Raw genomic sequence first — 20,582 nt, forward strand, 5'->3', positions numbered from 1 at the left:
CTCAAACGGCCTGTCTTTATGAAGGTCAGCAGTACCCACACGTCCCTCTGCCCTGGCTGCAGGGCTGCACTCCCAGGGGGCCCGGCCTGCAGTTTTACGAGACTTGGGTGCCAAAGGGCTCAGGACACGGATGTCCATCCACGTCCCCGTGTTCGTCCCTGTGTCCCTTCCTCTCCAGCTTAGACTCCCCGCTTCCTCATTTCAGAAACCTTCTTTGGCAAAAATCCCTAAGCTCATCTGTCCTCCTCAAGATCCCATGTGGCCCGGCCCCGGGGGGATGCTTACACCACCCAGGGTGGGCGCCTCCCTGTGCCACTGACAGCCTCTGAAACGGCCCTGCCCCCTCGAACCCCGGCTGGAAAACTCCCAACGCCCCGCACTCATCTGCAGCCACCCCTCCCTCCACAACGGAGAGGCCACCTCAGGGCCTTCACTCCTCTCGCATGCTCTCTCCTGGGTCTGTCCTGAGGATTTGCCAGTGGGTCTGTGTGACTCATCCTCCTGGGCCTAGCCGGGGCCACCATGACAAAGTACGCAGGCTGGTGGCTTAAACAATGCACAAGATGTTCTCACAGTTCTGAAGGCTGGAAGTCAGAGATCGAGGTGCCCCGAGGCCTCACTCCTTGGTGTGCAGACGGCCGCCTTCTTGCTGGGCCTTCCCCACTGAAAACTCACTCCTCCCGGATGCATCATTCCCTGTGGCCACCCCCTCCCCCCCACCAGTCACGGCCTGGCTTCCCCATGTCCACCCTCTGCCCTCAGCTTCCCCAGCGTGCTGCCAGAACAGCTCCTGCCGAGGCCACATGCCACCCGCTGCAGAGCTGCGAGGTTTCTAACCTCGTTCCCCTGGGCCCCTCCTCGGCAGCCCCTCCCCGCCTCCTTGGCACACAGTCCTTAAGGCCAGAGTTGGGGTCCCCCCTTCTCGCTCTGTCCCTCTCCTAGACAGCCTTGATCCTGTCACCCCCGACCTGCAGGGCTAAACTGCCTCCCCAACTCTCCACCTGGACGGCCCACGGTCACCCCAAAACCCTCTGCGTCTCAGACCAAACTTGTCATCTTCCCACACCTCCCACCTGGCCTCAGGCACCGGGCCAGCCCCGAAGGCCCCACACAACCCTCTCTGGGGCTGCCCGCTTGACTTGAGCGTGTCCCCCGCCACAGCTGACCCCGGCACAGCCACTGTCCCCCGCGCCCCATCCTCCACACAGTGGCCCAAAAGCTTTGGTCCAGGACGGCCACGCAAGGGGCAGCGTGAGGCCGCAGGTGAGCGCAGGACGCTCTGGAGCAGGCGTCGGGTCCTCGCTGTGGGCCCTTCGCTCAGCGACCTAACCCCCCTGAGACCTGTTTTATAGACCTTTCATCTACACAGCAGGAACGGCAGCTCCCACCCTACACACTGTGAGGATCTAGTGAGATCCTGGGGCAGAGCATTTGGCCCTGAGCCCGGCTCGTCGGAAAGCTTGGCGGTGCTGGTTACTTTTATTTCCAGACCTGCTCGCAGCATCCCTGACAGCTCAAAGCCCTGCCATGTTCGCTGCTGCCATAGGGATGGAGACCACAGTCCCACCCCAGCTCCCATTCTGGCCACTTGCCACTCCACATGCCCCACGTCACTCCACCTCTCTCACCACCTGGCCTTTGCACATACTCTTCCCTCTGCCCCAACATTGTTCCCTCTTCCATCTGATTAGCTCCCTCATCCCTCAGATCTTGGCTCAGGGTCAGAAACTCAGGGAACCCCCTGGCCTCCCCATGCAGCGTCCGCCCACCTGCGCCGTGGCCTGGCCTTCACGGCTCTTCCCACGGCTGTAGCTCCCCCCTTGTTGGTGTGGCTTTTCACTTAACATCCATGTCCCCCTGACACTGGGAGCTGAGTGGGGGCGGAAGCCATGCCTGGTTCTGCTCGACTCTGTGGCCCCCTGGAGCCCAGCACGGTGCCTGGCATGTGGCAGGTGACACGTGAATGAGTGAGAGACTTGTTCCCTGACACCTGCTCTGTGCCTGCAGCAGAGGCCAGGGACCCCAAGAGGGAGGCGGGACCCTGAACCAGCCAGAGAAGGGGGCTCCCCTTAGAGACTGCAGGGTGCAACCCCACCCCCCGGCTCCACGTGACATTTGAGGAAAGTGAGGACGGGAGGGGGGCCCAGGGACACCACCCGGAGGCACACCTCTGCCTGCCCACACTGGGGGTCCTCGGTGGCCTGTGGTTTGCCCAGGAGAACAGCTGGGAGCCCAGCACTGGGCGCTGGCCAGCGACTCACCGGGCTGCAGCGAACCTCAGGCAGGCGTCTTTGGGCTCCGAAGCCCACTGTCCGGATGAAGAGACGGAAGCCCAGAGCGGCCAGCCCAGCCATAGGAGCGCCCACGTTGCTCGGAGAAGGAGCCTGGGGGCTGGGAGGGGCGGCTCGGTACTCTGGGTCGGTCCCATCCCTGTTCTGGATGCAGCCTCTGCCCTGGGCTCCTCAGCTGTACGTGTGGGCACTAGGGCACCCTCCGCTCCTGGGGCCAACGGGCGCCTTCATGAGATAAACAGAGAGCCAGGCACAGGGCCTGCGGAGAATAAGCTGCTCTTATCATTGTCATTACCGACATCGTTATTCCAGGCCGCGGCTCCTCTCTGCTCTGGGGAGGTGGCCTGGGTGACAGCCGGCAGCAGGGCCTGCCCACACCACCCTTCTGGTCTCTGGGGCCGGCTTGGCCCCAAACAGTGCAGCCCCAGGCTCACTCCTAGGGCCCGTCCTCCACGTGCACCCACCCCCGGTGCCATCCTGCCGAACTGTGGCCCCAGCACCACCCAGACGCCGCTGACTCCCTGACAGCCATGCGAGTCCCGCCAACTCCCTGGACGGCGGACGTCCAAGATCACCACGTGCAGGGCTCCACCCACAGCCTCCCTCACCTCCACTGGCCGCCTCCACTCTCCCGCCTGCTTCAGTAAGGAAACCGTGCAGGTGCTCGTGAGCTGCCTGCAGGCTCCACCTGCAAAATATACCAGCATCCCAGCACTCTGTCCACCGCACTGCCCCAGCCTGGCCCAGGCCCCAGCGTCGCTCGCCCGGACCGCCACGGTAGCTCCCACAACAGCCACCGCTTGTGCCCTCAGCCCCTGCCATCCGTCCTTCCTGTGGCAGCGAGAGGGATCCTGTGAAGACCAAGGAGGTCCAATTCCATCCCTCTCTGCCACAGCCGTGGCCAAGTCCTCACCCCTGACCTCTGCCCCACCCCCCGTCTTCGCCCCTCACTGCACTCGGTCACCCTGGCCTTGCTGTTCCTCCATCACGTCCGGACCGCTGTGCCTCCCCCAGGCCTCCCTCCCTCCCCTCCTGCAACTCTCGGCCCCCGTGTCACTTCCAGGGCACCTCACCCAGGCCCTGTTCGGGGCTGTATACCCGAGTCTCGATGCCGCGTCCCTGCGCTATTCCAATGCCAGCGCTCACGCCATCCCACCGGTTGTATCTTTCGCTCACTCTCCTTGTTTGTTGCCAGTCCCCGCCCCCCAGAATGTCAGCGCCACGAGGGCAGGTTTCTGTTTCCTTAGCTGTGTCCCCAGTGCTTAGACAGCGCCTGGTTCATGGCAGGCTTCCAGCAGATGCTTCTGAACAAATGAACGGACAAGTCAGTGCATGCTGTCCTGAGGGACAGGGGCCAGGCTGACCAAGAGTCCAGGTGGGGCCCAAGCAGGGACACGGCCTGGGCGACCTCCACCAGCACATCAGGGCCTCTGGCTTGCTCAGTGGCTCAAGTAGGGCCCTCTGCCCCAGAGCTCCTGGAAGGCCCAGACTCTGGGGTCAGCCTGGCTAAGCCCCTGCCTCTGGCCAGTGTCCAGAGCTGTTCCCCTCCCACACGATGGCCCAATGCCCAGGAGCCCAGAGGCGAGGAAGGCCTAGCACTAGCAAGAAATGTGGCTCCGGACCACGCAGGCCTGGGTTGGAGCCTGGTTCCAGGGTCCCAAGCTGGTTGACCTTGAACAAGTCACTTCTCCTCTCCAAGGCTGTTTCCTCATCTGGAGAATGGAGATGACAGTTCCCACCCCACAGCCCATTGTGAGACTCTCTTGAGATAACAGTGGCCAGGCCTCAATTTGGAAACCAGCTCCAGGAGGAGCAGTGGGGGGCGCGGTGTCGGCATTTCTGGGCTCAGAAAGCGTGAACCCCCTGCCCCACAGCCCAGAACAAGGCAGGAGAGCAGGCAGCATCAGAGGGGGTGATGGGGGACTGGATGCCCCCTCGAGACCCCATCCTGCGGGGGCCCAGTTCCCACGTGTCCCCACCCCCAGAAGCCGCCTGACTGTCGGCCTTACCAGGCCCTGCTGGAACCGAGAAGCCCCCTTCTTGCCCTGCCTTCTCAGCCAGCAGCCTGGTTCTCCCCGATAAATTATTCACGCTCCCAAGGGCCGGCCAGCTCTGGTTACACTGACCGCAGCCCTGGGCACCTGCCATGCCCACCACCCCTCCTCCCTTGCCCAGGACCTGGAGGGGCCCAGGTTCCCCCCCACACAAGGTGACTTGGTGGTCTCTGAACGTCCCACCCTGGCTCAGGAGATGCAGCTCCGCTTGTGGCCCGGAACAGATGCGCTGGGTGCTTTAGGGCAGGTGGCTGCCCCTCTCTGGGGCCCAGGGACCCAAGCACTCACTCGGTGGGGGAGCCGGCAGAGGCTCAGGGAGGGCTTGACTGGGCTTGAGGCACGGCTGTCCTCACGGAGGTTCTAAGGCCAACGCAGTCTCCCCAGCATGGGCCTGCCAGGCCTCCCCTGCTTCCCATAAACAACACCCAGGTGCTTTCCAACAGGCTCAAGGGTGAAATTCTAGGCGGGGCCTGAGGAGATGAATTATGGATCTGCCCTCCTGAAAGCCTGGTCCCAGCCAGAAGGAGCTTGGCTGTCCCTCCCCCGGCCACCGGGCCAGTCCCAGCTGCTCTGAGCCTGAGCAGGCTGCGTGTCCAGCCGCAGGCAGGAGACTCAGCAGGTCCCTGTGTCCCCAAGGCCCTGAGCTTGTGACACCGGCCGGCCTGGCAGGGAGCAGGTGGCCACCATGGCGAAGGAAGAAGAGGATGAGAAGAAAGCCAAGAAAGGGAAGAAGGGGAAGAAGGCGCCGGAGCCGGAAAAGCCCAAGCGGAGCCTGAAGGGGACTTCGCGGCTGTTCATGGGCTTCCGAGACCGCACGCCCAAGATCTCCAAGAAGGGGCAGTTCCGGAGCGCATCGGCATTCTTCTGGGGCCTCCACACCGGACCCCAGAAGACCAAACGCAAGAAGAAGGCGCGCACGGTGCTCAAGTCCACGTCGAAGCTCATGACGCAGATGCGCATGGGCAAGAAGAAGCGCGCCATGAAGGGCAAGAAGCCGTCCTTCATGGTGATCCGCTTCCCTGGCCGGCGCGGCTACGGCCGCCTGCGCCCGCGTGCCCAATCGCTCAGCAAGGCGTCCACGGCCATCAACTGGCTCACCAAGAAATTCCTCATCAAGAAGGCCGAGGAGTCGGGCAGTGCGCAGGCCACACTGGACGCCTGGATGGACCGCTCCGGCTCCCGCGTGGGCTCGCGCAAGCTGCCCTTCCCGTCGGGCGCCGAGATCCTGCAGCCCGGGGGTCGCCTGCGCAGGTTCCCGCGCGCCCACAGCATCTACGAGTCGGGTGAGCCCGTGGGCTTCCTGCCCTTCGAGGACGAGGCCCCGTTCCGGCACTCAGGCTCCCGCAGGTCGCTGTACGGGCTGGAGGGCTTCCAGGACCTGGGCGAGTACTATGACTACCACCGCGAGGGTGATGACTACTACGACCGGCAGTCGCTGTACCAGTATGAGGAGGAGCCCTACCGGGGCGCCTACAGCCTCCACGGCCCAGCCTGGCCGCCCTATGACAACCCGCACGGGTACCCGCCCGAGGACCCCTACGACTACTACGGCCCAGACTACTACGGGGGCTCCTTCTACTCCAACTACGGCTACCGCTATGGCTACGACGACTACGAGCCCCCCTACGCGGCCCCGTCGGGGTTCGCGTCTCCCTATGGCTACTACGACGCATACGCGGGCGAGGCGCAACTGCACGGCTACTACCAGGACCCCTACGCCCCTTCCGACGCGCTTTACCCGCCCTACCCGCCCTACCCGCCCTACGACCTCGCCTACGACCTCCCGTATGCCGGGCCCTACCCAGATACCTACGGGGCTCCCTACCCGGATGCCTACGGGGCGCCCTACCTGGCTGCCTACGCGCCGCCCTACCTGGGCGCCTACGCGCCGCCCTACCTGGAAGCCTACATGCCACCCTACCTGGATCCCTACGCGCCACCCTACAGCGTCCCCTACGGTGCCTCCCATGGAGTCCCCTACGCCGAAGGCATCTATGGTGGCGGGGACCAGGCCATCTACCCGCCCGAGGGGCCCTATCTTCCGCCGGAGCAGTCGGCCTTCGCGTACCCGTGGGTGCCGCCGCCCATCCTGTCACCTCACAACCCGTATGCCCACCCCATGGATGACATCGCGGAGCTGGAGGAGCCCGAGGAGGCGGGCAGCGAGCAGCAGGGCACGTCCTTCCGCCTGCCCAGCTCCGCCTTCTTCGAGCAGCAGGGCATGGACAAGCCCGCCAGGTCCAAGTTGTCCCTCATCCGCCGGTTCCGCCTCTTCCCGCGGCCCCAAGTGAAGCTGTTTGGGAAGGAGAAGTTGGACGTGCCCCTGCCGCCCTCCCTGGACATCCCTCTGCCCTTGGGAGACGCGGACGAAGACGAAGAAGAGGATGAGATGCCGCCGCTGCCCCCGGTGCCCTACGGCCACCCCTTCTGGGGCTTCCTCACGCCGCGGCAGCGCCGCATCCAGCGCGCCCTCTCGGCCTTCGGCGCCCCCCGGGGCCTGGGCTTCAGCTCTGACTTCAGACGCCCAGCGCCGCGCCCGGCCACCTCGCTGGCGCGGTTCCTCAAAAAGACCTTGTCGGAAAAGGAGCCCATCCCGCGGCTGAAGAGCAGCCAGAAGGCCCGGGCGCGAGGCCCGGCGGTCAGGGAGGCGGCCTACAAGCGCTTCGGCTACAAGCTGGCCGGCATGGACCCCGAGCGGCCCAACACGCCCATCGTGCTGCGGAGGGCGCAGGCGCGCGCACGCAACAACAACAACTCCCACCGTCCGCCGTCCCCGCCGCGCGCCCCCAGCCCCGCCCCCAGCCTGCCGCCCGCCCCGGCCCTCGCCCCCGCCGGCCTGCCCCCGGGCCTTCCCCCGCCGGTTTCACCCTACGGCTCGCTCCGCCGGCACCCGCCGCCCTGGGCCGCCCCGGCTCACTTGCCCCTCGCATCCCAGGCCAGCTGGTGGGCCTTGGCCGAGCCCCCGCCCGTGAGCCCCGAGGGGCCCCCTGACCCTCTGGCCTTCCCCGGACCCCGGCTCTCCTTCAGGGGCTCCCGCCGGCGGGACGCGGCCTTCGGCTTCCCCGGGCCCTCGCCCCGGCCCTCGCTGAGGAGCCCGCCCCGCCTGGGTTACCGCTCACCCCTGGGGCCCCGCTCGCCCCTGGGGCCCTTGTCCCCCCAGCCCTCCGTCCGCCGCGGCCCCTTCCGGCCGCCCTTCTCGCCGCCGCCCCGCCGTCCCCGCTCGCTGCGGGAGCCCCTGTCTCCGCGCCGAGCCTCAGGGCGCCCGCGCGCACCCCGGTCGCCGGTGCTGGGCTCCCAGCGGTCGCCCTCGCCGCCCCCTCTGCTGGGCCCCAGCCCACGGAACCGCTCGCTCAACCTGCCCTCGCGCCTCCCGCGCACGTGGCGCAGCCTCAGCGAACCTCCCATCAGGGCCGTGAAGCCCCGGCCGCGCCAGTCCTACCGCCTGCCGCCCGGCCTTCGGTCTTGGCGGGCGGCTGCCGCTGCCGCTGCCGCTGCCCCTGCCCCTGAGCACCGCGAGAGCCAGCGCGAGCCCGAGGAGTCGGAGACGCTCTGGACAGTGCCCCCGCTGGCCCCCAGCTGGGACGTGGACATGCCTGACACCCAGCGGCCACCCTCGCCCTGGCCGGGAGGCCCAGGCAGCCTCCGTGGCTTCTCCAGGCAAGCCGCTGTACCCCCAAACCCCTTCCTCCAGCACGTGGGCCCAGGGCTATCCCCTGCTGCCCAGCCTGAAGATTCAGCCTCTGACTCAACCGGTATCCTCCTGGGTACACATCACGACCCAGGGCCTGGACAGCTGACCAAATCGGCCAGCCCGAGCCTCAAGAAGCCTGAAGAAGAGGCCTGTCCAGCGGACCCCCAGCCACCAGCAGAGCCTGAACCCCCGACCCTGACACCCCCCAAGGATTCCGCCTCAGAGCGGAAAGCACTGAGGCCCAGCTTCTCCTACCCGCTGGCCGCCTCTGACCAGATGAGGGCCACATGGCCACCATGGCGCCGCTGGGGGACACTGCCCAGGGCCCCAGCCCCCTTGGCGCCCTCTGGGGCCCCAGGACCCCTGCCCAAGGCGGGTGAATGGCTCCAGGCAAGCCCTGGGCGTTTTGCTGTGGTCATGCCTCGTGTGCAGAAGCTGAGCTCTTTCCAGCGAGCTTGTCCTGCTACCCTGCAGCCTCCCATCCAGGAGCCAGAGCCCCGGCCCAGGCTGAGAACCTGGAGTCTGCTCTGGTCCCGCCTGTGCCTGCCGGCGGAGGCCCATCAACCCTGCACACGAGTACACGCTCGCCCCCCGTCCTGCCGCCTGGGCCCTGGAGCTGCCTGCCTGCCCAATGGGGGCCCCGGGGAAAAGGTCGGCCCCAAAGACTGGTGGAACAAGGTATGGGGGCACAGGTTAGAGGGAGGGCTTATGGTTCCATCCTGGGAAACGGGGCAGGAGACAGTCTCGGGACCTTGGCGAACTGCTGCCTGCTTGGGCCTCAGTCTTCCCATCTGTAGCTTGGGGAGAACAGCCTCCCAGAGCTTCTGGGGGATTGAACAAGGGGATGCCTGGCACAGGCAGGCAGAGGACAGAGATGCCAGAAACTGCCCCCAGGCACTTGGAGAAAGGGATCTTGTCCCAGTCTGGGCTCCAAGCAGTCCTGTCCTCGTCCGATCTGGATGGGACGTCCACTCAGAGCCCCCCGCAGGGATCTTGGCTCAGTACGAAACTGCAGACCCTGCCTACCCACCCTGTCCCACCCCCGCATTCACGTTCATGCCGTTCCTTCTGCCTGCTGCTGACCCTCCCTGGGTCCAAACTGGGTCTTCTGTCTCTTTGGGGCTCCTGCCTAAGGGCAGTCCTCCGGGCTGCAGGGTTCTGGACTGTCCAAAGGTGAGGACTCAGGAACCAACCTTCCAGCTTCTTTACTGCACAGTGGGGAAGCCAAGACCCAGAAGGTCACACAGCGGATCACGGCTGAGCCGGGAGCCTGTCTGGGCCCCCGCAGGGTGTGGGGCAGGCAGCCCTTCTGAGGGGTGCCAAGCCCGTGCCTGGCTGCCACGCTCGCGGCGGAACACGAGCCCGGTGCCGGGTGGCCCTCAGCGGAGGGGGGTGGTCACCGGAGCCTCCCCCGGGACGCCTGGGGTGGGCGGGGCACGCAGGGGTGGCGGGCGTTTCTCAGCCTCTGCAGACGGTGCCCCGTGGAGCAGGCAGCCAACGGGCCCATCAATGGCGACCGGGGCGCCCTGGCTGCTGGGGGGGCCCTGGCCCCAACGGCGGGTGCCCCGGGCTGTGTGGGCCGCAGCGCTGCAGGAGCGGGGCACCAAGCGCCCGGGGGTGAGGGGCAAGGATGCATGGGCCCTCCTCACCCTGGAATACGTGAGTGGCTGAATTATTCAGGGTTTGCGGCCACTGGCGCACATGGGCAGGCGGGTGGGCGGGAGGCCAGGGCCTCTGGGGTGATACCCGCTGTGCCCTACTTAGCACGCGGGCTGCCTCCCGGTGTCCCCTTTCCTCTCCGCTCAGGGAGGGGTGTAGGCTGGACCCGAGAGGCAGGACAGGCGGGCTCACAAGTGTGCTCGCAGTCACACGGGTCACGTGCGGGCCTGGGACGTGTGCTCGGGCGCTCCACAGCTCAACGAGGAGAGCATGTGAGTGCGTGCGCCACGGCCCGGGCAGACGTGGTATCTGCGGGGTCAAGTGTACACACTACCAGGGCACAGTAGTGGGCCTGCAGCCCACAGGGGGCATCGGGACTTTCGTCTCGAGACCACCAGGTGTGGGGACACCTGTCACATGAGAACCTGTCCAAGGGACGTTGAGAGCACGTGCCCGCACTTGTGTGTGCCTCCAGCCAGGCACCGCAGGCCAGTGTGCACGTCCACAAGCCCCGTGCGAGACCACGGGTGGGCGTGGGAGCACCTGGGCTGCAGGCGCCGTTGCCTGTGGGTCTGCGTTTGCCCTGCACGGGGTGCGGCGCCAAACGCGAAAGTCCTGGTCCTTCTGGAGGCCCTGGGCACCAGATGCAGATGTTCTCCTAGTTGTCACATAGGCAGACCTGGGGTTCAGCCTGGGAGAACGTGAGGTGGGAGGCCTTCTGGCCAGGCAGAGGGAGCAGTGCCCCTGTGCGTGTGCTCAGCCCCTGGCAGGACCCTCGGGAAGACGGGCAGCGCTGAGGCCGGCCGTGTCCCTGGGAATTAAGCATTGTGTTCCGAGGCAGACAGCCCACAGGACCCGGCCGGCCTGGCCTCAGGGGTCCCTCCTCCACACGGCAGTGGGTCCTGGCCATGTCCAAGCCGGGGGACCACGCGCAGGCACCCTCTGGCTGGCTGACCACAGGTTGTCTTCCCCAGATGCACTCCATCCGCAACCTGCCATCCACACGGCTCCGCGAGCAGCGCCGGGAGGACGGCGTGGAGGACATGACGCAGCTGGAGTGAGTGGGGGTGGCGGGTCGGTGAGTGGTCACCGCCTCCCACCGGGGTGCCCCTCACCTCCTGGAACATTTTCAGAGCCTGCTTCCTCCCCTGTTAGGCGAGGCTCAGGCATTGTCACAAAGGCCCAGTAATTCAGATGGGCGCTTATTAGCTGGGACCTGGGCAGACACTCAGCCTCTCTGCCTCAGTGTGTCGCCCACAGGATGCTGTGGGGCGGCTGTTGGTGTGAGGGTGCTGGCACATTGGAGGTGCCTCAGACGTGAGGGTCGTGCTGGTCAATGTTATTATCCAATCACAGTGACAGCCTTCACGTTTGCTACCTGAGAGCATCCCCCACCCCAGCGAGGTGGGAACAGTGATTATCATACCCATTGGATGGATAGAAAAACTGAGGCACAGAGAGGTTAAGTAACTTGCTCAAGGCCTCACAGTTGGTTGGTGTCAGAGACGGGACTTGAACGCAGGCTTTTCTGACCAAGGCCCTACCCTGAGGGGAAGGTGGGCCCTGACTGCCTCTCTCCATCTCCTCGCAGAGACCTCCAGGAGACCACTGTGCTGGCCAACCTCAAGACCAGATTTGAACGGAACCTCATCTACGTAAGGCCTGGGGCTGACCCCCCTGGGCTTGGGTCTGAGGGCAGCTGCCTCCCTGCCTCCTGGGGCTGCAGTGGGAAGCGTGGATTTCTCCTGCTCGCCCCAGACTTGTGGCATCTGGTTTGAACCCTGGAGTTTCTACTATTTGCGCACAGCATTCAAGAGCTGGGAGCACTATAATCCAAAGTCCTAAAACACAGAGGCTTAGAGGCCTGGAGACAGGGAACCCAGAAGTGTGTGGCCCCCACCAGGGGCCCGATGGGTAACGCTTCCAGAGTCCTGGGAGCCATACACCTGGGGCCCGGCGGGGGGACGGTCAGGGGGCGGGCCCCAACTAGGAATGAAGGAAGCGGGCACCCTTGTGGGGTCGTGGCTGTGGGGCTTTGCGTGCGCCACCCTCCTCCCAGCCTCAGCCTGGTTCAGTGCCTGACGCTCCACAGCCGAGCGCACGACCCAGCAAGCTGTCTGGGGGCCCAGGGTGCAGACGCCAGGGCCAGGCAGCCAGACGTCTGTGCCCGTGAGACAGGGATCCCGGCTCCCAGGAGTGGGGAGGGAAGGACACAGACGGGCCCTGAGGCCGCCGTCTGCCCGGCAGACGTACATCGGCAGCATCCTGGTGTCGGTGAACCCGTACCGGATGTTTGGGATCTACGGGCTGGAGCAGGTGCAGCAGTACAGAGGGCGGGCCCTGGCCGAGAATTCCCCGTGAGTGTCTCCAGGGCTGGGGGAGGGGGCCTCCCCGGGGTCTCCTGGGTTCCTGTCTGAGCTTGGCAAGTCCCTGGTTGCCCCTCAGCCGTGGGTGGTGGGTGGCGGTGGGGAGCCCGGCAGCCTCTCCCTGAGCCTGGCCACAGCCCCGTGGGCTGGAGGCCACTGTGGCTCAGACCTGGGTGGGGAGCCTTGCGGGGAGCATTCCCCGAGGGTGGGGTATGGCAGGATTGGCTGCTCGGCTAGGCAGGGATGTCCCCTGCCCATCCCCTGGGAGGTTTGGGAGCCCCAGCAGGGCCTGGCCCAGGAACGTGTGTGGCCTGTCTCTCCAGGCACCTCTTTGCAATTGCAAATCTCGCCTTCGCCAAAATGCTCGATGCCAAACAGAACCAGTGCATAATCATCAGGTGAGCAGCGGAGGGGCTGGGGGCCGGCCGGCCTGCCTGCCCGTGTCTTCCTGTGTCACGGTGGGGTCAGGGGAGCGCCCAGAAGAGGCCGTGAACAGGCTGGAGCTCACTCTGCCCCTCTGGCCGGTCAGTGGAGAGAGCGGCTCTGGGAAAACTGAGGCCACGAAGCTGATTCTGCGCTACCTGGCGGCCATGAACCAGAAACGGGGCGTCGCACGGCAGGTGCGTCTGTCCCCCCAGGGCCCTCAGCCCAGCGCCCCTCGTGCTCCTCGAGAGGCAAGACTCTGGCCCCACTTGGAGGATGGGCGGCCGAGCCCAGGGCTGCACAGAGAGGCCTCGTAGGACTTGGGGCCCTTGCTGCCTCCCCTCCCGGGAGTTCTCTCCTGCTTGCCTTCCCCTGCAGCTCTGCGTTCCAGCCCCCTGGGGCGGCCCCAGCAGAGGCCACATGGGCAGGGGGCGTCGTCCACTCCTCCTGCCTGGCCTCACATTCATGGTCGTGAAAGAGGCAGGACGGGCCCGAATGTGTGTGATGGCCAGTGTAGGGTCAGGAGAGGCTGGGGCACTGAGAAGGCCTGGCTGGGGCCTGCAGCATTGGAGGTTTGCCTAGAGAGCTGAGTTCTCTGAACCCAAGAACGTCAGAACCTCCGTAACGGTTTCCCGAGGACCTGCTGTATGCCAGGCCCAGGCTGGGCTCTGGGGAGCAGGCAGCAGCAACACAGCCTGATAAACGTTCCCATCTTGTGGGAATTTTGTTCTAGTGTAGGAAACAGAAAGGAAAATAGGCAGGTAAATTCTGGGTAAGTTGTAGGGAAGCATGGGGGGAGGATGGGGCATGTTGGGGATTGCGATTTCAGGCGTGGGGGTCAGGGCAGGTCCTGCTGAGAAGGCAAGGCAGTGGGGCCTGCAGACATCTGGGGAAGAGCAGGTGCAAAGGCCCTGGGGTCCAGCAGGTGTGGTGTGCTGGGTCGGGAGAGGGGCAGCATGTGGTCCAGGCGAGGGAGGATGGTGGCTCAAACCAGAGAGGTGACAGTGGTGTTGGTGAGCACAGCTGGCCTGGGTGCGGTTCCAGGACTTGGTGAGGGACCAGACGGGGCTGTAAGAGGGGATGCCCAAGCTGGCCCCAGGCATTCGGCCTGAGTCACAGGAGCAGCCAGCAGCTGAGGGGCAGAATATGGAGAGAGGACGCAGGTGCCCTTGAGGGTCTGCGGGGCATCCACGCGCAGGTGGTGGGAGACGGTAGTTGTGCCAGGAGCCTGGAGCTCAGGGGAGGTGGGGCAGAGGCTGAGGCCCGCCAGCTCAGACTCCAGAACGTGAAGCTCAGGCTCTGGCCCACCCCTCCAGAGGTTTGCAGTGGCCACAGTGTCCCAGCTGGTGGCGACCTCTGCAGGGGATCTGGGGGCACTGGGCAGGGGCTGCCGGGCCCTCGGTGAGGAGGGGGTCAGCCCGGGCTTTGTGGTCAGGAGAGGTCACTTCCTGGCAGGCCACTTCTGATACCGACCTTGGCCTGCCAGCCCCTCCCATCCCAGCCTGGGTCTCCTGGAGGCCAACCACATCATCCCTTTGCTCCAGGCCGGGGGTCAAGCCTCTAAGAGTGGACTCCTGGGAGGACTGGCTGCGTACGCAGGCAGCCGTGTGCGTCAGGCACCCCCTGTGTGCGGGGAACCTTCCGCTCTGTCAGCACCAGAGCCTCGCGGCAGCCCTGGGAGCTGGAAAACTGAGGCCTGGGAGGGTAGTGACTTGCCCAGTGTCCCAGAGTGACGGGGTGGAGGGGCTGGGGTCTGAGGTTCGTGGCGGGGGGCTGTCTCGGGGAGGATGGCGGAGGCGCGGGACATGGCTGGGTCTGAGGGGTTGGGCCGGGCAGAGAGGAGCTGTGAAGATGCGCCTGCTGGCTGGGGTGACCGTGGACTCAGCTCCTGGCCGCCGTTGAGCCGCTCCTGCAGTCGGACGGTCTGGGTCTAGGGTCAGTTTCAGGCAAGGCTGGGTCCAGGGTCTTAGACAACGTCCCCTGTCTCGGCCCCACCCTCCCGCACGTTTGGACATCGTCCTCATCTGTCTCCCGTGGTCAGCACGATGATGTCGCAGCAGCACGGCCCACACTGCCCACCAGGCCAGGAGGTTTCAGGGCTTCCTCCCGTTGGACTGGTTTTGGCCACGCGTCCTCACTGGACCCAGGCGTGCCTTGATCAGCCGAGGTCTGGGCCACAGGCTCCATCTCTGGGCTGGGAACGAGACAAGGGTTCCCTGGGGTAGGGGCTCGGGGTGGCTGAATGCTGCTCAGCCCGGGGCACCGGCACCGGCGCACCCGCGGGTTGGGCTGGACGGCCCCACGGGGCCAGATGTTCCCACCCCTGGCCGTGTGCCCTGCCCTGTGCTGGGCACTAGAGGAGAGAACCCACCCCCAGGTGCCCACAAGGGGCACCCAGGCTAAGGGACAGTACAGGCCAAAGCCCAGGCGGACCCTGACTCCCTAAGCACCCCCAGGCCGGCCCCTGTGCCTCTCTGTACGGTGGGCACAGTATTTCTGGGACTGAGCGACACTGTGGGTGAGCAGGTGGAGGGAACTGGCACCGTCCCCAAGGTAAAGTGTATCATTTCTGTGCACACCGGGCCCTCTCCTTCTCCCCTAAGAGTTTACCCTGAGGAAATGATGCAGCCAGAGAGAGCCCTGCTTACATCGCCGACATGGGCTGTGGTGCTTTGGGCCCTCGCTCTTTCCGACCCTGGAGTCCCGAGCACGCTGCCTCACCTCTCCCAGCCTCAGTTTCCTGATCTGTAAGCAAGGGCGATGTTAGCACCTACCTCGTAGGCTTGTTAACGATGCTGTTAATTGGGGCAAGAGGTCTGGCATGCAGTAGGTGCTTAATAAGTGGGTGCTGTGATTAGCTACAACACCCTGGCGGCTCTGCTCTCATAAAATGCTATCCCCCATTTCATCCATTTAGCAGATTTTTTTTGTGTGTGTATGTTTTGGCCGCATAGTGCGGCACGTGGGGATCTTAGTTCCCCAGCCAGGGATGGAACCCACACCCCCTGCAGTGGAAGTGCGGAGTCCTAACCGCTGGCCCACCAGGGAGGTTCCCGCCCCCGCAGCAGGTGTTTGTTGAGAGCCTCCTACTGCCAGGTCCTGTGTGGGTGCTGACCACCAGGCGTGTGCGCACAGAGTCCTGCCTGTTGGGCTGACGCTCTAGCGAGAGACGTGGACGTACGAAGGGCTGAGGGCTGCAGGGGGGCAGAGCGCCAGTGCCCAGAGGCTGGCGCAGGCACAGTCAGGGGACTGCAGTGCTGGGCAGAGTGGGGAGGGGACAGGAGATGGGGCTGGGCCGTGCAGGGCCTGGAGCCCGAGGGATGGGAGCCGGGGGTGGGGGACAGGACCTCCCGAGGGTTGCGGAGAACCCCTGGAGGGAGCCAGGCGGGGCAGGTAGGAGGCCTTTCCAGGAGACTGGGTGGTTCACGGCCGGTGGTGGCTGGGGAGGGGGGCAAGAACACCCCCAGAGCCCTTTGGTAGGAAGGCCCAGCAGACCCCCGACCTCAGGCCATGCCACGGTCCCTGAGCCGAGCCACCTGGGGCTCTGAGGCTCTGGGGTTTGCTCTCAGCTGGCGGCTCTCCTGCCTGCGGGCCGGGAGGGCTCGGCCACTACCTCCGCGGTCGGAGGCCCCCGGCGTCCTGGGGGGAGCCGGTGGGTCCCGCGGGTGACCGGCTTCTGTTCTTGTCCCGCCCTCCTCCTCTGTGCTGGCGGCTCCTGAAGATAAAGGTATTGGGGGAGCGTGTGCGCACGCTTGTGCGGTGTGGGGCGGGCGGCATGGGGTGGGCGGTGGGGGACCTGGGGAGGCCCCCGCGGACTCCCCGCAATGCCCGAGTCTTCCTCTGGCGCCCAGATCCTGGAGGCCACACCCCTCCTGGAGTCCTTCGGTAACGCCAAAACTGTCAGGAATGACAACTCCAGCCGCTTTGGGAAGTTTGTGGAGATCTTTCTGGAAGGGTGAGTGGGCCGCGGTGGAGCCGCCCCGGGGCCTTGCGTGCACGGTGCCCAGCGTAGCTGACTCTGCTCCCTCTCCAGGAGCGTGATTTCTGGTGCCATAACCTCGCAGTACCTGCTCGAGAAATCCAGGATCGTGTTTCAGGTGTGTCAGGATGGGGTGGGGTGTGGGGCGTGCAGACCCTCTGAGCCTGGCACCTGGCTGAGCTGATGCACGAGGCTCGGGCTGTGTGTGTGTGTGTGTGTGTGTGTGTGTGTGTGTGCGCGCGCGCGCGCGCGCCTGTGGCCGCGTCTCCTCCCCTCCCCCGCGCCCCCGTCCTTGGCCCTGAGGCACACCTGGCCCCATCCCGCCACAAGGCCTTCGCAGCGCCTGTTCCTTCTACCCGGAGCACTCTTCCCGCAGACAGCTGCGTGGTCGAACCCCTCACTTCCTCCAAGTCTTCGCTGAAGGTCACGCCCCAGGGAGGCGGCCCCGGTGAAGAAATGCAGCCCCCCCCGCCCCCCACCACCGCCCACCCCCTTGGCTGCATTGTTTCTCTGCAGAGCGCTTCTCGCCACTCACGGTGCTCTGCTGAGGGTCTGTCTCCCCTGGCCGGCAGGTGGGCTCCCACGAGGCCAGGGGCTTCTGTCTGCCGTGTTCCCCTTTGTGTCCCAAGGGCCTGGCTTGAGGCCTGGCCACAGTCTGTGCCCACCACCCTGGCTGGCCCTGCGAGTACACGTCTGGTCCGTGGACACACGTGTGCAGAGGCTTGTGTAGCTGGTACACATGTGAAAAGGGCCACCTTTCTTTCATTTCTCCAAGCAGAGTTAAATCCTGCCCAAAGCCCCGCCCCACCACCACACCAGGGTCCCCCCAACCCCCCGCCAGTGCCAGGCTGGGGCTCACTCGTCACAGGGGCACCGGTGTCACCTGAGGCCCGTGTGTGTACTTGTATCTGTGGGCATAGGTGGGCTTGTACGTGTGTCTGGGGGTCACCTAGGTCGGCGGCTCCCCTCTCTGCAGCCTCCAACCCACTCCACAGGCCAAAAACGAGAGGAACTACCACATCTTCTATGAGCTGCTGGCTGGGCTGCCCGCCCAGCTCCGGCAGGCCTTCAGCCTGCAGGAGGCCGAGACCTACTACTACCTGAACCAGGTGAGAGCAGCAGGCATCTGAGGGCCCTCGGCCTGGTCCCCTCCCCCCATCACTCCGCGTGGGCCGAGAGAGCCAAGTCGTGGCGTCCTGATGGCCAGCGAAGGTGATGGAGGTTTGGGAGGGTGAGTTTGGACTTGGCGATGTCTCATCGTGGCAAGGGGGACAGGGGTCTCTGGGGTCCAAGGCCAGGGTAGGGGAGGCCGACCTGATTCTTTGTTTTTCTGGAGCCTAGAATAGAACTAAGTGGGCTGGAGCGACTACACTTCCTTCCAGAGCCTCACTTCCGTCGTCTGTAAAATGGGGACAGCACAGTCCCGCTTTGCAGGGGTGTGTGAGGATTAGGAGAGGGAAACGTACACGAAGCCCTCAGCACAGGGCCTGGTGTGCGGTGCCCTCGCGGAGCCTCCGGCCCTCGGGAGTAGAAAGAGAACTGGGATATCCGGCCACACTGCAGGCCGGGGCAGAGCAGGGACCTTGAGGGCTCCTGGCCCCCACCCAGGGTCCCCGACCCCTGCCCTGCCCTCGCCCAGGGTGGGAACTGTGAGATCTCAGGGAAGAGCGACGCGGACGACTTCCGCCGGCTGCTGGCCGCCATGGAGGTGCTGGGCTTCAGCGCCGAGGACCAGGACAGCATCTTCCGCATCCTGGCCTCCATCCTGCACCTGGGCAACGTCTACTTTGAGAAGTATGAGGTGAGGGGACACCACGGCCGCACGGCCCGCTCGCTTGGGACATGGGCGTCCTCTGGAGGCTGAAGAACTGGCTGAAATACCGCCGGCTCACAGCCAGAAGCACAGATCGTTTGGTCTTTTTCTCTGCTTTGGGGGTTGTTCGTCTTTTTCTAATTGACGTATGAGAGCTCTTTGTATATGTTAAGAGAATCAGCCCTTTGTCTCTAGGATGAATTGCAAATATATTTTCTGGTTTATCATTTATATTTTCATTGTTTATAGGTTTTTTGCTGTTTCGGTTTTGGGTGGGGTTTTTTGCTATGCAGATTAAAAAAATTATTTTCAGGTATTTCATTTATCAAGTCTTATAGAAATTTCAGACTTTTTATGATTTTAGAGATCTGTCTCTCTAAAATTATAAAAGCCTATGCTTACCGTTGTTTGAAGACCTTTTATGGTTTCTGTGATTACTTTTTTAACATTTAAATCTCTGGTTCCTCAGGAATTTATTCTAGTAAGGTACAAGGTAGGGATCTTGTTTTTTTGTTTAGATAGTGACTCAGTCTCCCAACTTGAGAAATACGTGTTTACCCCGTACTGAAGATCCCCGTGTACGTTTGTGTCTCACTCCTGACTTTTTTACTGTGCTTTGTTGACCTGTTTACGAACTGTGTGTCTGTCCCCACAGCGTTTTAATTATTCTAACTTTATGTTTTATCATCTCCAGAGACCCCTGTACTCCTCTTCTGTTTTAGAATTTTCCTGGCTGTTCTCGTTTGTTTCTGTTTTTTATAGGAACTCATATAAAAAGCTTATTTAGCTCAAAATGCACTCCTGTGGGTGTTTTGCAGACAGACGCGCAGGAGGTTGCCTCGGTGGTGAGCGCCCGGGAGATCCAGGCCGTGGCCGAGCTGCTGCAGGTCTCCCCCGAGGGCCTGCAGAAGGCCATCACCTTCAAAGTGACCGTGAGTCCCTGGGTGCAGGGTATGCTATCGAAGCCTCCTGCCAGCCCTGGACGGAGCTGCTCTGTGCCCCGTCCTGTGTGGGCCCCCTGCCCCTCTCCCCCACCTCCCCAGCCTGTCCATCTTCTGGGTCTGGCCCAGAGGTGGGTAACCTCAGACCCCAAAGGCGTTTGGTACCAGTCTCCGGGCCTCTGCCTGGAATGCTCTTCCCTTTTTCACGCCTGCTGATCCTCGATCCCCAACACAGGTACCCTCTGCTCCAGGGAGCCGTCCCTGACCCCCGGCTGGGCCAGTATCTCCCACACCCCTGCCCTCCCCCCTCCCCAGGCTGATGTCACCATTGTGTCTGCTTCTGCCTCTGTCTCCCCCTCAGACCGGCAGCCCTCGTCCCACCAGCAAGCCAGGCAGAAGGGGGGACGAGGGTGCCTGTCCTGCCCCTGGCTGACTTTGTGCCTGAGACACCATCTCCCCGGCTCCCCTCCCCACGCCCCCCACCCCCAGTCCTCTGGGGGCTTTCCGGAGGTGGTGGCCAACCCGCTGTCACTCAGGGGCTGCATCCCCCGCAGGAGACAATGCGAGAGAAGATCTTCACCCCCCTGACCGTGGAGAGTGCCGTGGATGCCAGGTGAGGCCACACCTCCCGCCTGAGCCCCAGGTGCCCCGCCCCCTCACTGTGCCTGCCACCTCCCCCCAAACACCATCTCTGCTCCAGGGATGCCATCGCCAAGGTCCTGTACGCGCTGCTTTTTAGCTGGCTCATCGCCAGGGTCAACGCGCTGGTATCCCCGCAGCAGGACGCGCTGTCCATCGCCATCCTGGACATCTATGGCTTCGAGGTGGGACCCCGGGGGGCGCTCTCGCACCATCATCTGTTCAGGGCCCTCTCCTATGATTATCTCCCTCCGCTCGCCCGCAAGCACTCCCTGGGGCCTCCGGGCGCCAGGCCCTGTGGGCAGCACCAGGGACCCCAGAAAGAACCAGACCTGGGCCCCGACCTCGGGGCGCTTCCAGGAGGGACTGGGTGGGATGAGGATGAACACTGACGAACACATGTGGTCAGAGCTGTAACAGAGGCAGCCTGGCGCTGGGGGAGCCTGGAGCAGAACCCTAGCTGGGCAGGCATCAGGTAAGGTTTCCTGGAGGCGGAGGAGACGTCCTGAGCTCATTCCTTACAAACCAGCCAAGGCATTTGAGGTGGAGGGAACAGCCTATGCGGAGGCTCAGAGGTGTGGGCCGTGGTGTCTGGGGAGGTGGAAGTCATCTGGGCGGTTAGGGTGGGGGGCATGGAGAGAGACAGGCAAGATCAGAATAACAGAAGTGGCAGCTGCGGCTCCCGTGGCCCCTGTTGTGTGCCAGCTGACGTTCTAAGCGCTTTGC

The 20,582-nt window shown here is 64.3% G+C and overlaps 1 protein-coding gene across 1 annotated transcript in view; it reads left to right on the forward strand.

Annotated features, from left to right (window-relative positions):
- Positions 1-5,030: 5,030 nt before the first annotated feature.
- MYO15A (myosin XVA) overlaps positions 5,031-20,582 on the forward strand; it is a gene marked incomplete at its 5' end in the record, with an annotated part of 50,267 nt that continues 34,715 nt past the window's right edge. Inside the window, 16 exons of the mRNA XM_082679442.1 lie at positions 5,031-6,130; positions 6,293-8,714; positions 10,670-10,752; positions 11,287-11,350; positions 11,943-12,052; positions 12,385-12,459; positions 12,591-12,681; positions 13,801-13,885; positions 16,054-16,211; positions 16,336-16,439; positions 16,518-16,581; positions 17,459-17,572; positions 18,103-18,264; positions 19,095-19,208; positions 19,772-19,830; positions 19,918-20,041. Coding sequence (XP_082535568.1) covers positions 5,031-6,130; positions 6,293-8,714; positions 10,670-10,752; positions 11,287-11,350; positions 11,943-12,052; positions 12,385-12,459; positions 12,591-12,681; positions 13,801-13,885; positions 16,054-16,211; positions 16,336-16,439; positions 16,518-16,581; positions 17,459-17,572; positions 18,103-18,264; positions 19,095-19,208; positions 19,772-19,830; positions 19,918-20,041 — 4,929 coding nt within the window. The remainder of the gene's footprint in view (positions 6,131-6,292; positions 8,715-10,669; positions 10,753-11,286; positions 11,351-11,942; positions 12,053-12,384; positions 12,460-12,590; positions 12,682-13,800; positions 13,886-16,053; positions 16,212-16,335; positions 16,440-16,517; positions 16,582-17,458; positions 17,573-18,102; positions 18,265-19,094; positions 19,209-19,771; positions 19,831-19,917; positions 20,042-20,582) is intronic.

The sequence above is a fragment of the Grampus griseus genome (assembly GCF_964374135.1).
Source record: "Grampus griseus genome assembly, chromosome: 20".
Lineage (NCBI taxonomy): Eukaryota > Metazoa > Chordata > Mammalia > Artiodactyla > Delphinidae > Grampus > Grampus griseus.